The sequence below is a fragment of the Heptranchias perlo genome, chromosome 1 (genome assembly GCF_035084215.1).
Source record: "Heptranchias perlo isolate sHepPer1 chromosome 1, sHepPer1.hap1, whole genome shotgun sequence".
NCBI classification, from domain to species: domain Eukaryota; kingdom Metazoa; phylum Chordata; class Chondrichthyes; order Hexanchiformes; family Hexanchidae; genus Heptranchias; species Heptranchias perlo.
The window spans coordinates 82,978,090-82,995,389 of record NC_090325.1 but is presented as its reverse complement, the minus strand read 5'-3'; the positions used below and the strand labels follow the sequence as shown (position 1 = coordinate 82,995,389).

Sequence of the window (17,300 nt, the reverse complement as noted above, 5' to 3'; positions counted from 1 at the left end):
GGTAATGTAAAGTGTCTCCAATTATTTATTTCTCCTCCCAGGTATAACATTCATAGTGTTAGGTAGTTACCCACAGGCCTGCAAAAAAAACCCTGATGAAACTCATTCCAACTGTAAAGGCTGATTTAAATATGACAGGTAGTCCTGGACTTCCAACCAATGAACAACTGGGAGCAAGTGCTCCATACTTTGATGAAAAAACAAGAAATCAACATTCATATTTAAGATAAAGTAGCATTAATATTCCAGTGTTAAATATTTTTGACCAGTGTCTTTTATTTCTGAAATAACTAGTTCTCATTTATCCATTTGTAGAAAACTGCTTTCTCTGTGTATATTATCCCTAGGAGAGTCACTTGCAGCCACATAATGTAAGTGAACTTAAAGTAAATGATGATGAGCACAAATAGATATAAATGAAATAAAAACATAGTAAATATATGACAAACTGAACATGCACATGATCTGGCTGACACAATTAGCCAGCAATACAAGGTGAACAGCTGCTGACAGACCATACTTCAACATAGACATTATTGCTTATAGAATGGCTACACAATCAATACAATGATGATGTAGTACTGTTTTTGGGGGACAATAAATGGGTGACATGTTTCACTATAGAGAGAAGGAATCAGGTAAATTGCTAAACTGCTATTAAATCAAACAAAATTACTTCAGCATTGACTTTGGTCTGTCAGATTATTGTAACATTTACACAAATGAAAAACAAAAATATTTCCCTCTACATCATAGCAGAATAAGGTGTTTTCCATCCAAAATGAACAGGAATTTTAAGTGAATGCCCGATCTCTCCCCCAACCCTGCGCCTCGGATCTGGGTATCAGGTTAGTGTACACAGACTGACTAGGACAGTAATATATCATTACATACAGCAAAACCTCAAGCCAATTATGAAACTTTTTTGCTATTCAGAAGTTATAGAATGTGTTGGATAATCACACATCACATCTGAACAAATATCATATAATCTTCATACATTTCATAAACTGAAATTCATTGCTGGGTATTGGGAACAAATGTAAGAAAACACTAATTGTGAACAATTTTTCAACAGCAGCAAAGGCTACTAACCAGGATATGGGAATTTAATTTTAAAGATAATCCCTAATGTTCCAGATATTGTATTTAATAAAAACTGGTCCTTTAAACACCAAGGGCCAACTTCTGTGAAATAACTAGACTTTCTAAAAATCAGAGCAAAACTAATAATTAAAAAAGCTAAAAAAATAAAACATTAACCTGCACCATAATTCCTACTAGTATGCAGTGAAGTACTGAAATGGAAAGCAGCACCTCTTTGTATACACTTACAGGTTCCACTTTCTGAGAAGCAGAATAAAAAAAATATTTGGCCTGATCCATCATCAGTCTGCATAAATGAACTGTCATTTGTTAACATCTGAACAGGAAAACAAAATCAAAACATCTACATGTAAACCTAAAATGTACAGAAAAAAAAACAGTAAACAAATAAAGTAACAGAAGTCATATAAGCCATCATTTATGGCAGCTACCTGAACAAAGTATTCATTTATGGTTGCGATACTGTTGCATTTTCCATGGTCCTGGCTCCCAGTGACCATGCAATGCATGCAAAAATCTTCATTTGATTTTGCTACAGTATTAATCCAAGGTATTTTATTCCATCTGTTTTGAGTTAAATGTTTAGGACGTAGGCAGAGCCAGTTGACATGATTTCTTCACTCTGTTTTCTTCATATGAATGTTGTGACTTCTGTAGCCACAGTAGAATTTGTGTCCCTGAATATGTGCACAGTAGGTCTCAAGTTCAAATTGAAAGGGACAGAAAGAAAAAATGATACATTAAAATGAAACAAGAGGACAACATAGCACAAAGAAGTTACTTCTGTTTGTTCTACAGGTATTGGGTGGAGAACGCAACACAGACAAAATGTTGATTCTTCTAATAAATCCAACTAGTGATTTTAATCCTTTATCGAAACCTCCTCGAAATATATGGGCCGAATCACAGACATTGTTACCAAACTGATTATTTTAGTAACTGTAGAACCATTTTATACATAATTTTAAGTGACTTTTTAAAAAAAAACTATTGCGTGTGCAAGAAGAAATGTATATCAAGGATCATTAAAAAGGAGAGTGTAGGATGATGATTAGAAGAATTTTTGGGAGGAGGGTGGTGGTAAGAGACAAATGAAGGAAATGACATGATAGATGCATCAAGTGGACAAATAAGAGAAGGAAAGTTTGGAATGTAAGAGTTACGAGAAATACAGAAAAATTAACGAGCAAAAAAGTGTGTGGACAGCAGCAAGTGAAAAACTGCTAATAACAACCATAAGGATCTGTCAGACTGACACAATCTTCACTAGGAGAGTACCAAGCAAGGCACCAATGGAAGGACAACACACTTGGACAAGTCTCTGAAAACAATATCTGTTGCTAATCTGGTCGAAATATTGGCGTCTTCGGTAAAAACTCTATTAAGACGACCTGAAAAAGAAGCAATTAAAAACAAAATTATTACAAAAAACTACAATCCTCTTAACAGTTTCTTCCTAACATCAATGTTTTAACAAGGGTGAAGGAGGGATGACAGTCCGCAACCATCTCACAAATTTTGAAACCATTTAGTATGTCCTTCCTTTAACTTGAAGGTCATGAGTCAACTCTGCTCCCAGCATGTGACTAACAATGGCCAACAGATTACAACACCCACACAGTATCACTCGAGCGGCCCAAACACCCAGTTAATATAAATAGGAAGAAGCTGTGTGTTTTAACACAATTCTAATTTATTTTGATTGGATTCTTTTCCAATAAAACAGACTAATGATCATTTCCAACATTTTTCTGGGAAATTCTTGAGATTTAGCACCATGAACCTGAAATCTGTGGTAACTTTCATTATTTATAGCTAACGAGTCTGGTGCGGTGTCTAATGTTAATTACATACAGAAGTTCAAACAGGTTCTGAAATGAGAAGTGAAAAAGACACAAGGCCCTGATGGCATGTATTGTAGAATGCTGAGGGACGTTTGAGATGAAATAGCTGAGGCTCTGAACATAATTTTGAAAATCCTCCTTAAATATGCCAGGAGACCAGAGGGTTACCTCTATTCAAAATGAGATAACCTAAATAACTAAAAACCAATCAGCTGAACATTGGTAGTGGGTAAGTGTCTAGAGGCATGGCACAAAATTAATATTTACCTAGAAAGACATAAAAGGTAATTAAGGAAAGCTAGCATGAATTTGTAAAAGGTAAGTAGTGTCTGACAAATTCAATAGAGTTATTTGAGGAAATAACAGAGGGTACTGATAAAGAAAATGCAGTAGATTTCATGTATATTGATTCTCATAAGGTGCTGTATAGGTTTGTTGATAAAATTGAAGATATTAAAGAGAATGTGGTAGCATGGATAGGAAGTTGGTTAAAGGACAGTCGAGAAAGAGTAGTGGTTAGTGGACGTATTTCAGACCTCAGGGATGTAAACAGTGGTACCCTCCCAGGGCTGGGATCATTGCTTATATGATCTGGGATTGGGTATAGGGGTAGAATATCAAACTTTGCAGACAACACAAGAAAGTATGGTTAACTGTGAAGAGGACTGTAAGTGACTTCGAGAGGACAGACAGGTTAGTAGGTTGGGCAGAAAGGGGTGAAATGAGATATAATGCAGAGAAATGTAAGTGATACATTTTGGGAGGAAGAATAAGGAGGTAAAACTTCAAAACAAGCAGGGGAACAGTGAGACTTAGAGATTTAGATGCACAATCTATAGAAGTGGGAGGACAAGATGATAAAGCTTATGGGATCCTAAGTTTTATAAATAGGGGTATCAAGTACAAAAGCAGAGAGGCAATGCTAAACCTAAACAAATCACTGATTAGGCTGCAGTTAGAATATTGTGTCCAGTTTCGTGCCTTACTTTAGGAAGAATGTCAAGACCATGGAAAGGGTGCAGAAGAGACTCACTATGATATTAGGGATGAGGTTTTAATTATGAGGAAAAAAAAAGAGAAACTTGGGCTCTTTTCATTACACTTCATTTCATTACACAGTGAAGGTTAAAAGGAGATCTGATAAAGTGTTCAAAATGATGAGGGTTTTTTCTAATGTAAATAGTGATAGATTATTTCCACTGACCGGTGATTCAGTAACTAGAGGGCATAAATTTCAGATCACCAAAAAACAAAGGGAGAGGTTCAGAGGATTTTTTTTTAAAAAGAGAATTGTTAGGACATGGAATGCCTTACCAGAAACAGTGGTGGAAATGCAATCCGTAATAGTTTTTAAAAGGAGAAGTGAATAAATATTTGAAGAAAATTTAAAAGGGCATGGAGAAAGAGCAGGGGAATGAGACTTTCAGAGAATCAGCATAGGGACAATAGCCCAAATGGCCTCCTCCGGTGCTGTACGATTCTATAATTCTTGAACTTCGCCTTCAGTCTCCTTTCCCAACTCTCCTCCGAATTCCTACTTGGGGTCTAACTCCTGACTCCTTTGTGAAATGCTTCGAGATGCATTGCTATGTTAATGGCACTATATAAATGCAAGTTTTTGTTAATGTAGTACAGGCAAGCTGCCCATGTCCAGAAAAAGTGGAGGCATATGACACATAAATGGCTGCTATTTATGTTTGGTGCAGTACATCTGCTGAGGCAGAGAAAAACACTTCTCGAGTCAGTACTCCATATAGTTGGTGGCACTGTTGACAAAGTTGGGGCTGTTGTTGGTGGGTAGGCTCTAATATAAGTGTAACATAATGTATTTGTTAGAGAAGTCACAACTCTTCTGACTTCAAAATTATTTTTCAATAAAACTAAAAATCAGAGTTACATTTTTTCCAAGGATAGTACCAAAATTATGGGTTTTGAGATTTTCTGAAGAAATGCTTTAAATTTAGGTCTAAAACCTAAATGTAGAAAATATGTAGGAACATTTTGAAGTTAATATAAATAGAGAATGAGAAAACGTCAGCAATTATTTTATTTTCAAACAAACCTCATCCATCAAAGTTTTTACACTTTTATATATACTTTATATGAGAAATACACATTTATTTAATGTTTTGGCTTGTGCATGTCCTCACTAAGTTGCTTCAAGTTCATTTGCTTAGAGCAAAGAAGTTTATATTTACACCTGAATGTAACTGTTGACAACTTCTAAACTACTTGGTCCATTCCTTTCAAATTTTTATCTTCCATTAGTATTTATAATAAACTATTCCAATTTCTTTTCTAAAAACAATTTTAAATTAATATATGATATTGATGGTGCTTTACCTTTCTACGTGCCGATTTTTAAAATTTAAAAATGGTTTAGAACTTCGTATATGTAGGGTTACTAGTTACCCTTTAGCTGCAACTATCAGCAAAACAGTTCATGCTAGCATAGAATAAATCTTAATTCAAACTGTTTTCTTGTTTGTTTGGAGACTAGGGACATGACGTTGCTATCTATGAAGAGAAAAACCTTTAACAACTCACTCAGGTCCTCCCTCCTTTGCATTACAAAAAGCTCTTCACGTGCCTTTCACATTCTCATAAATCAACATGTTTGATATAGTTGCTGATGTTACAAATAATCTATAGCAACCAATTCAGCGAATGGGTGCTGTTCCACACAAAAAAGCATTTTGAAAGGCCTTTGTTATCTTGTAGACTTTGGTTTCAAATAGGGTTTTCAATAAGGTTAACAGCAAGAAAGGTGATGAGAAAAGCTGATAGTTAAATAAGACATTAAATAGAAGTTAACTAAGATTTGTGAAATTCCACAAGGGAAAAAAAATTGAAATGTTTATTTTATAACTGCAAAATGAAGAGTGAAACTGCTACTAAAATCTTATGGCTTTCACAATCCTAAAAGTATCCGTGGAACATAGAGGAGGCATTCTGAGTGACCTATGGAAAATTCTCCAAACTCATTTTGCAATCTCTCAAAAAAAAATTCAGATTAAAACTAAAACTAAATTGCTTGTTATGAGTTAGGATACAACAAAACATTTTATATGCCAACTTGCTTCCTTGAGGAAAACAGAGGTACAGAAGTCTGACCTTGAAACTACATGCAACGGACACATTGCAATTTATATACAAACTCAGATCACTTTGGTTCTATTTTTATTATTTTTTAAAATATTAAACAGCACAGCATTTGGACTATGGATAATATCCTTTAAGTACTGGTCATTTGTCTGCAGTGGTCAATGTTAGTAAGTTATCCTTAATCTGTTCTCCCTCCCTCTCACCCCACCCCCCAAGTCTTTCCATACTAAGCCAAGAATACATTAAAAGGACATTACCAGGCATACAAGAGCGATATTAAGTGATGTGCCTCTTCCTATGGGGATTTGGCATGGGGGGGGGGAAATAGGGAGAATGTCGCAAGCCTTACCTGATTGTATATATTATAATGGGATTTGGTGGGTGGAGCAATTGTGGGAGTAACATTCTTATTCTACTAATCTGTAGGAATGTGACGTGCCACCTTGTTTTTTGACTAGCCGATGCCAATTCTACATCCTGCTTGCAGAGCTTTCTAAATGATAATGCGTTTCAGAAACAAAGGCAAAAGGGGAACAGTGAAATTCCTGGTAGAAGCAGTACTAGATTAAGTGACCCAAATAGTTTTCCTTTAGAGTTTTCAAAGTAAACAAGCAAACTGCATGCGTGTAATTTTGCTTTGACCCACAAATTTGACTCTCTCTTTATAAGATGAGATATCTACTCAATAAATAGAAAAATCTTAACAGTTTTGTCTGATCACTGACTACAACAATGATTTTACTTGGTTCTCATGGGACTTCTCCATTAGATCATTATTCAGAATGCAGGTAGCTTCATTTTCTGTGCTCCCTTATGTGTGTGGTTGGAAGAGAGATTATAATTTTACTTCGCATAGTTAAACTGAAACAGGTTTAAAGGTTATTGTGATGAACTCATATAAAAGATTCTTCTCTTCGGAGGCACACACCACCCCCCTTAATACATCTCAGTTAATTCATTCTGGCAATTAATTTATTATTTTCAGAACACAGTGCAAGCCTTGTTTTCAGGCCATTCATAACTTTATAAATCTGCCTTGCACGTGAATATGTGCATCTGTGGACCGTACAAAATTTTTCCACTCAAGCGACTAAGTAGGCTGACACCTTTCTGATTAATAACTGCTAAAAGAATAAGATCAGAAGCAAAATAAATGATCATTTAATAGAGAAAGTAACAAAACAGCCCTTTAACTTACATATTCCATCATGTTATTGGTTTCACATTTCCTTTTGCTCAGTCTCCAGTGCAAGCACAGCTGGAAAAGAAATGGAGAAAGGGAAGAAAAATGACTTCCATTTTATTCCTGCATCCAGACAAACCCATTTATCCATCTTTCATATTTTTCTACCAACAAAAGCATCTGTTTCCATACTGTGCAATTCAGACCCCAATGGTCTGAACCCCATGCTAAAGTTGCTCCCTGCGGCACTCACCTTGTGGTATAACCTATTGTTTTCCCATTCTAATAACTTCTCGATCGATCTTCGTGTCTGGAAGACAAATGAGGTAGAATTTTACTCTTGACTGGCTTCTGAAAAACTTTGCAGTGCAGCTGCTTGTGTGAATGGAGGAGGCAGAGAGGTGTGGGGACAGTGACTGAATACAGGGTGGTCCTATGCCACAGTCTGTGTGTGCTGTCAAAGCACCTTTAGTGTTAAATAGTAACTAGAAATGGTTCTTATTTCTCCCCCCACCAACAACTTTTTAAAAGGCTTTTAGTTATGACAAAGGAGAAAGTTATTACTATTTTAAAATAACTCATTTCAGTATCACATTGACTACTAAAAGCCATCCAAAAATAATGCATGCAACTTCAAACAATATCAAATGCAGATTGTGTACAAGCAAATAGTAAGATTAATTTACGTATACAAGAAACATGCTGCCAAAATCTACATACCCAGAATATTTAAGAGGGTTTGTATATGCATAAATTTTATTTCTGTTTATAATAATTCTCAAACCATGTACCAAATCAAAAGCTCTCCACAATAGGAAATTAATTGTATAATTTTAAAGCAGATCACACTGCACTATTTACGAAGGATAGTATCAAACTCGACCAAAAGAATGAGGTTTAAGATTGAAAAAAACAAGGATTCCTTTATTACAATTAGTATCCATTAATGATCAAGTTAAATGTGTTCTAGCTACACATAAAACCTAAAGAATTATCAGTAATTAGATTTAATATAAATACAAAATGAAAGCTACAACTCTTATTGAAGTTTAGCAGATTATTATTATAATACAATTTATGTATCAGTGTGCTAAAATTCTGTTTGCCCCAATACAGTGAAGTTAAACCATCAGGCAGTGAAATTTGTTTTACTATTTGTATATCGTCTCATTTCTCAAAACACATCCCTTTATTTCATGTTCCTTCATCTGGTTTAATTTTGCAGAGCGAAGAGAATGGTTTACTATGCATCTTCTTCAGGGGTGCCCATGACTATCCGAACTAATGTTGGAAGCTACACGCAAAGCTAGTTTCATGTTATGTTTGAACCAAAAATAGAACATGTAACACTGGTGATATTGCTTCGAATAGAACAAGAGGGACAAAAGAATCCCTACTGATTACCCCTTTCATATCACTAACATATATCTATATATCAACAGGAATTGGACTCAGATAGCAGAGAAAAATTGTTCTTTTTAAAAAGGGAAGGGGGAAGGGTAAATAAGTGATGAAGCCAGGTGTCAAAATAAGCCTCTATAGCTGCAGGTGCAGAAAAGTCATTAAACATTGCCCTGCAGTTCAACTGCACCACTGATGCAGCTGCTGCTCACAAATCCAAGTACATCACTGTTTAAAAGGATGTCAACACAAAAAAACAGGTATGAGATACACATTTGTTCTTTCCTGTTCCAGCTTACAACTGAAGCTTCACAGTGTTAATTAAGAAAAGTTGTAACTTTTCACAAAGTATATAACTAAGTCACAGATATTCTCATGGACATTTGCAAGGAATAATTTTCCCTTGAAGGCAGATTTTAGTCAACCCAGAAAAGTGTCCATCACAGCTTTTGGCGGGCTAACCATTCCTGTTCACTTAGTGAGGCAAGAATCAAACCTGTAGCATCTATGTCAGAAAACTAAACAGTTTTGGCAATTACATTTCAAAATACTTTTATCTGTAAAATGTTATCCTTCAGACGTGAAGTTATGTTTTCGATTATATGAAATTCTAACCAACACAAAGATTGATATTGATGTAACAAGGCACTTATTTTAAAGTATATTGTTACCAGTTTGATTACACAAATGGAACATGAAAAAATATAATAACCTACACTGCTAACTAATATTTCTGCTAAGTGCAGTGGAATATCTTGAAAAACATTCAAAACACAACAGAAAATGTTCTATAAACAATCCAAAGTACTTCCTGTGCATGTTATAATAAAATAATACATTTAAGCAAACAAATGAACATAACCAGGTGTTCAAATATCATTATTATTTTTCAGAACTTTTTTTTAAACTCAATCCATTACTCAGAACTGTGGAAAATTAAATTCTAAAAGATACCATGGGGGAAAAAATCCACTTTGAACTTTAAAATTTTTTCCAGTCTAACTTGAATTTGAAAAAGGAAAAAAATCTAATGTAATGAAATCTTTTTTTTGTGATTGTAGTGTAGGTACATACATAGATTACTGTGATTTTTACTTTCTGAAAATGAAGAGGTTGGCAAATCAAAAGCATTTCAGAATTAAATCAGATCTTCTTCTGAAAACAAAAATACCCTTGGGGGAGGTTTAATTCCCTACTTAACGGTTACATCAGCCGTCCAGATGTAGACGTTCCAGTTACTAATAATTTGTTGAACCACTGGTACTTATTACTGGTTATTTGCCAGCTACACAAACATAAAGTAGAAGCAATGGAGTGAACAGGGTAGAAGTTATATTGTTGAACAAAGAAAATTTGCTAGATACATTTCATATCCAAACTTTGCTAATGTTGCTCAATGTCATTTGTGAACACAGTAACAGCAGCTATGTATTGTCAGATTAACCATTTCTGTCGGCTAGCTGCTTTATGAGGTAAGCTGTTTTTCAAAGCCTGACCTCACTTGCATGTAAACGATATAGCAGTTTATGGTCACACTTTTTAATTTTGGTTGCTAGTCAATTTGAAATAAAAAGAAAATAAGTTTGTGGAGTGTAATTAACATTCAGTTCAGTCATTTTGGCCCTTGTCTAGCCCCCAAAGCTTTGTTGAAATTTGCCATTCTGAAGGCTTGAGGGAAATCGATTTGATTCTAATGGTACCATGAAAAGAACATGATCTAACTGCTTTCAGCCCTCCGTAAATCTGTACTTGGTCTTTATCACAATGCTACCCCAATTTAAAAAGCACTGAATGTCTCGTCAATGACTTTGTGAAACAGACAAGGAGCGGACATAAAAATTCCAATAGTTGTTTAAGCAGCAAAGTTCATTTGCATCACAGCGAATTTGAAAAGGCCTGACCTCTCAAACCGCCTCTCAGGTCTATGAAGTTGTAGCCTTGACAAGCTTGCATTGACAGAGCTCATTGACTCTGAAAGGCTACTTTATCAATGGAAAAAGACGGTACTACGTTCTTCTACTTCAAACTGGCATCTGCCTGCCCACCCGCTGCTGATCCGAAGGTGACACTAATACAAAACTACAGATTTTACTCTCCAACATCTCTTCAGCGCTGACGTTAAGTACAGGATATACTTCATTTCTGTTTTTTTCAATGCTGGCTAGCTGCATTCTGCAGTGGTTGTACTTCTTAACAAAAGCAAGCACCAATGGAACTATTGGGTGCAATCACATTATAGGCTAGAACAAAAACTTTGAACAAGCTGGAAGACTGCTCAGCCTCGATAACAGAAGCTGCACGAATCGCAAATTTCAATGTCGGGCTCTCAATAAAGGAAGTTTTACAAGTTATTTTCCAAGGTTCTGTTTCTAGTAAACTTGCTAACACACATTCTATCAAACTGAAGTTTCAACTAAGATAAAACACTGGGAGATTAATGATCACAGACTATTATCTGATAAAAATCTTATCTGTCTGTTTTTTCACCATTAGCAAATCTGAATATGATAATGCATTTCTACACTTACAAATACATAAAATGTTCCTGATGAAAGGAAATACACTTCATTCGATCTTAATTTTCCTTGTAATCTTCTCCTCTTTCTTTCTAAAGGCGTTAGTTTCTTAGCGAGATTTGGTTCAGCAAACATTGGTTGCCCTCTGATACTTTTCCCAAGTTGCCATTATTCATGCGTAAGCCTCAATGACAGTTGGCAGCAGAGCCCAACGCTGTTCTTACCAGACCCCAACACATCCAAACTTCTAAAAGGGGTCACTGGATAGTGTGTAGGTTTAGAGGTTAATTGTAATGGCGCTACTGCTGCTCTAGCTGAGATCAGGTAGCTCAGCATAGAGAATTAACCTAGGATTTCATGGTCTGTAAGTTGCAGCTACTCATTGGATATATTCAGTGAGGTATCAAGGAAGCTCGTATCAACCCATTTATATGGCTATAGCAGTCTCTGAAGTACAATGTTAATCCCAAAATGGATGTTTGCCAGAAATTGAGAAATATTGTTCTAACTGCACAAATATTCTGTTATTACTTGGCAGCCGGGTAGCTCCAGTGATCATGGCTGGAGCCCCATGTTTTATCACCTTAAACTGGTATTCAAACCTGCCTAAGGCAAACTGGGAAAAAATTTCCAGGGTGCTAGATAGAGCATTATACGTATTGCATCTTGGGGAATGAAGAAAGGAAAGGCAGGAAGGGGAAGAAAGAAAACTGTAAGGGTATACACCTCCTGTTGGGTGATCTGAGGTGACATTTAATCGGTCCAGTACATAATATCCTGGTTCTGACTCAAGAAGGAAACACGAAAACCAAATTTAAAACACCAAACATTGTATAACCAAATCCATGAAGATTTTAGCAATAATTTGAAAAGATGTGCAAACAACGTTAAACTGAAAAATGATTGCAGAGCAAATAGAATATACATTGAAACTACAGCGCAGAAACAGGCCATTCCGCCCAACTAGTCTATGCCAGCGTGTATGCTCCACACGAGCCTCCTCCCTCCCTAATAGTATATGTGATTATAAGTTTTTGATAAAAGTAATGAAGGATTCCTCCTCTATTAAAATGTACACATATAATTCAAATAAAAGTTTTTTTTAATGTCACAAGGGCACTGGGTACTACACTACATTGCCCCCATTTTAATCCAGATGACATTGATGGGAGGAAAGTCATCTCTCACTGCCAGCTGTAAGGTTCACATGAGAAATGAGTTTGGGCCTACAGATTACAGGTTCAAACAATTTGGCACAACTCAGCAATCTCACTCAAAGACCACAAGGATGGCTGATGTAGGAAAGAGAGAAGAAAAAAAATCACACTGTTGCAATGTTGGAACCAAGATGCATTATTGAGGCATTGTAGGGGGAGTTTTACTTGGCCAAATGTGACTGGGGTGCGTTTTACCTCAACGTTACAAGGGTAATTTTATGGCTTTGCATGTTAGCGGGGAGCTGCAGTGTCTGACCATACATATCGTAATTCAGCGGGTGTTGTGCAGAATTTTCTGACAATTTGAATTAATGGCTGGAAAGTCATGCACAATATGCACCCGAATTTCTGATACCCTAGACGACGTGACTCTTTGTCGCGAGTCCAAAATCAGAAAATTATCAGTTAGGTAACCAAAAAGGAAAACGTGTTCTGTTTTCTAGCACTGACATTAGTCACCTTAACAAGTGCTTCTCCTCCCCCCTATATTTTTGTGTTTAATTTCACAATGAAATCTTCTGTAACATAATAGTGCCCAGCAGTCAACTATTGAATTATTTTTAAATTTCCTTTATTGATTTTTCAAAAGCTTACATTCACTTGTATATTTTATAAAGTCACTGGACAACTTTGATTACACAATACATGAGGAAGGAACACACAGACACAAATATTTTTGATATGGCTGTGTATGCGCTAGGTTATATGCAGGATAAAGCAATTTGCTCATGGTCTGTGGGATTCAACTATGTTGAAAGATTATGTAGTATTTAACTTTTTGACAATACATATCTTTCATGTGCTTTAGTTAGTGACAAAAAGGCAATCAACTAAGTCTTTGAGAGGAAATAACTGTAGTTCAAGATAAAATGATAAACGCCAGTGCGACCTATTAGTCTTGATTTAATTTTATTTTGAGCTCAAAAAAGAAATATTCACTGATAGGAAACAACAAAGTCCATTTCTCAGTTTGATCAACTGAAATGTTTATTTTTCAGTTAATGTGGGGCCAGTATTTATTCAAACTATTTGTTACACAAGATGCAAAAATTAGTTTTTACTATAAAGAAAGTTATTTAAGAAATCTGACTGCTGATCTCCACAGCTGTTAATTGTTCCAACCAAACACCAGTCTTTATGAACTTAAGAAAAGATTTGAGTCTGCACCTGAAAGTACTAAAAACAAAGCAGATAATGTGGGTAAGCTGCTCTGCATGTCCAATGAGAAATTCAGTGAACTAAAAAGCATTTCAGTCTCCAATAATGCATCTTCTTTACAACTTGACAGGTGACAAAAAAGCACTTGCACGTGCAGTCTAATTAATCACTACACTTGACGTCTCAGTGATTTACAGTGAGAAGCAGGTGAAAAGTACAAAACAAAATAGGAAACACTTGATTTTTCAAGTCAATGGAGGGAAATGTCATTAAATCACAGCCAAAATAATGCAGTGATTTAAAAAAAATCTCCAGACCCTAAAATGACTCTCAGCAAAATTATGATAGTTTAGTTGTACAACAGATATTTAAATTGCATTATTCCTCTAACATAGGTGATATGTAAAAAGGCAAATTGAATACCACTATGGTTTAGACAGTCTGAATTTTATTGTTTTGTAAAGCATCCCATCAGATCATTGTCTAAAGTTGGTTTAATGTGGGTGGCCTTAACTACAATTGTCATTTTTTTCCATTTCTATCTCTAAGCAATAATAAAAATTACATTAACACAAACCCTCAATATTTGCTGTCACATAAGTCTCCAGGAAGCTTAGCAGTAGTGCCCAAACTATTAAATAATTAAAAATAAAATCCCTTAAAAATGTACAAGCTTCCATTAAAAAGTCTATATTCCACTTAGTTGCATATCTAAATCCATTACAATTACCATATCTCACTGTTCATGCTCATAACCGCCATATTTTATAAGATAATTTTAATAGTTGAGAGTTTGACGGGAAAGTCTAATTTGCATGTGCAAGTATGACCACATTACATAATTACATAACATTAACGTTAATATTAACACAACGTAGTATCCAGTCTCCCTAAACAGCATAATATACTTTGTAAATTCTTGTAAGATGGGATTTATGGTTTTCAGAACAAAAATTCATGCTTATGCTGATGCCAGTTCTTTACCTTTATCATAGTTTACCCTCTTAGGCAATAACAACAGCTTGCATTTATATAGCATCTTTAACGTAGTAGAATGTCCCAAGCAATGTAAAAGCTATTAAAACAATACTCTGCAGGAGTATCAAGTTGACACTCCAGCATGTTGTGCTACAGAATGGAAGGGCACATGCCCATAATTCTCCAAATAGCAGGTTTTTAGTCTTAGTTATGCCCGAAGGAGAAGTATTTCACCCTAGGGGTGTGAAGGTGACAATGACAAAGGTGAGCAATACAGACCATTCACACACTTTCTAGAACCTGGTTAAAAAGCAGCAATGGTTGGTCACCTGCTGAACTTAGGAATGGTATGTGGTGAGGAAAAGAAAACAATCCTCCTCCTCAAAAAACTTTATATATGCTAGTTGCTTTGTTATGCAAAAGTATTCATTATTCATGTCACCATGCATTAAGGAACCACTTTAAAAGAAACTGACTGACATTATTTCAGCCCAAATAAGCATTTTGTGTGTTTTTTTAAAATAAAGAAAAAGTAGACAGGCAACATGCCATGATTGTGCAGCACTCATTTGTGAAGTGTTAGGCCCACATCACAAATTCACAATCTTGGTCATACTGTCGAGAGGAAACAGAAAAATCAGACACTGGAACAGTCTCTTGGGCTCAAGTTAAGTCATGTTATTGAGCTAGAGTAGAAGGTGCTTTACACTATATCGAACTGAATTTTACGTGCCTGGGAGGGGTTTTGATGTGAACAATGGATGCCAGATATGCAGAAGTGTTCCATTAACAGAAGCAACAACACTCTCTTCCCCTCCCTTTACAACAAGAAAACATGATGTGGAGATGCCGGTGATGGACTGGGGTGGACAAATGTAAGGAATCTTACAACACCAGGTTATAGTCCAACAGATTTATTTGAAAATCACAAGCTTTTGGAGGCTTTCTCCTTCGTCAGGTGAGTGTGGAATTCCTTGAAGGTTACCGCATATATAGTCAGAGAACAATGCCTGGTGATTACAGATAATCTTTCCAACTGCCCGTTGTCAAGGCAATCAGACATAGAGACAGTAAATACAGGACTACTGAATATACAAACGGTCCGAACCCAAAGACAGACAGACAGACAGACAGAGAAACATCCGAAAGGAAGAGAGAGAGAGAGAGAGAGAGAGAGAATGTCCACTTGTATTAAAAAGATAACTTTTTTTTCCGCTGGTGGGGTTACGTGTAGCGTGACATGAACCCAAGATCCTTGTTGAGGCCGTCCTCACGGGTGCGGAACTTGGCTATCAATTTCTGCTCGACGATTTTGCGTTGTCGTGTGTCTCGAAGGCCACCTTGGAGAACGCTTACCCGAAGATCGGTGGCTGAATGTCCTTGACTGCTGAAGTGTTCCCCGACTGGGAGGGAACTCTCCTGTCTGGCGATTGTTGCGCGGTGTCCGTTCATCCGTTGCCGCAGCGTCTGCATGGTCTCGCCAATGTACCATGCTCCGGGGCATCCTTTCCTGCAACGTATGAGGTAGACAACGTTGGCCAAGTCACAGGAGTATGAACCATGTACCTGGTGGGTGGTGTCCTCTCGTGTGATGGTGGTGTCTGTGTCGATGATCTGGCATGTCTTGCAGAGGTTGCCGTGGCAGGGTTGTGTGGTGTCGTGGACGCTGTTCTCCTGAAAGCTGGGTAATTTGCTGCGAACGATGGTCTGTTTGAGGTTGAGTGGCTGTTTGAAGGCGAGTAATGGAGGCGTGGGGATGGCCTTAGCGAAGTGTTCGTTGTCATCGATGACATGTTGAAAGCTGCGGAGAACATGGCATAGTTTCTCCGCTCCAGGGAAGTACTGGACGACGAAGGGTACTCTCTGTTGGTTGCGTCCCGTGTTTGTCTTCTGAGGAGGTCTATGCGATTTTTCGCTGTGGCCCGTCGGAACTGTCGGTCGACGAGTCGAGCGTCATATCCCGTTCTTACGAGGGCGTCTTTCAGCGTCTGTAGGTGTCCATCGCGTTCCTCCTCGTCTGAGCAGATCCTGTGTATTCGCAGGGCCTGTCCATAGGGGATGGCCTCTTTGACGTGGTTAGGGTGGAAGCTGGAAAAGTGGAGCATCGTGAGGTTGTCCGTGGGCTTGCGGTAGAGTGAGGTGGTGAGGTGCCCGTCTTCGATGGAGATCCGTGTGTCCAAGAAAGAAACCAATTCTGAGGAGTAGTCCATGGTGAGTTTGATGGTGGGATGGAACTTGTTGATGTTATCGTGTAGTCTCTTCAGTGATTCTTCGCCGTGGGTCCAAAGGAAGAAAATGTCGTCGATGTACCTGGTGTATAGCGTTGGTTGGAGGTCCTGTGCAGTGAAGAAGTCGTGCTCGAACTTGTGCATGAAAATGTTGGCGTTTTGGGGTGCGAATTTGGTCCCCATGGCTGTTCCCTGTGTTTGGGTAAAGAACTGGTTATCGAAGGTGAAGACATTGTGATCCAGGATGAAGCGGATGAGTTGTAGGATGGCGCCTGGAGATTGGCTGTTCTTGGTGTTGAGTACTGATGCTGTTGCAGTGATGCCGTCATCGTGGGGGATACTGGTGTAGAGTGCCGAGACGTCCATCGTGGTGAGAAGTGTTCCTGGTTCAACTGGTCCGTGGGTGCTGAGTTTTTGTAGGAAGTCTGTAGTGTCGCGACAGAAGCTGGGGGTTCCCTGTACGATGGGTTTCAGGATGCCCTCGACGTATCCAGAGAGGTTCGCACACAGGGTTCCGTTGCCTGATACAATAGGACGCCCGGGTGTGTTGGCTTTGTGTATCT

At 37.4% G+C, this 17,300-nt stretch overlaps 1 protein-coding gene across 1 annotated transcript in view; it reads right to left on the bottom strand.

Moving 5' to 3' along the window:
- Window positions 1-256: 256 nt before the first annotated feature.
- LOC137323662 (cysteine-rich hydrophobic domain-containing protein 2) overlaps window positions 257-17,300 on the bottom strand; it is a 43,141-nt gene continuing 26,097 nt past the window's right edge. Inside the window, exons 4-6 of the mRNA XM_067987428.1 lie at window positions 7,493-7,549; window positions 7,255-7,314; window positions 257-2,498 (exon numbers count right to left, since the gene is read on the bottom strand). Of these exons, the coding sequence (XP_067843529.1) occupies window positions 2,448-2,498; window positions 7,255-7,314; window positions 7,493-7,549 (168 nt within the window). The 3' untranslated portion in view covers window positions 257-2,447. The remainder of the gene's footprint in view (window positions 2,499-7,254; window positions 7,315-7,492; window positions 7,550-17,300) is intronic.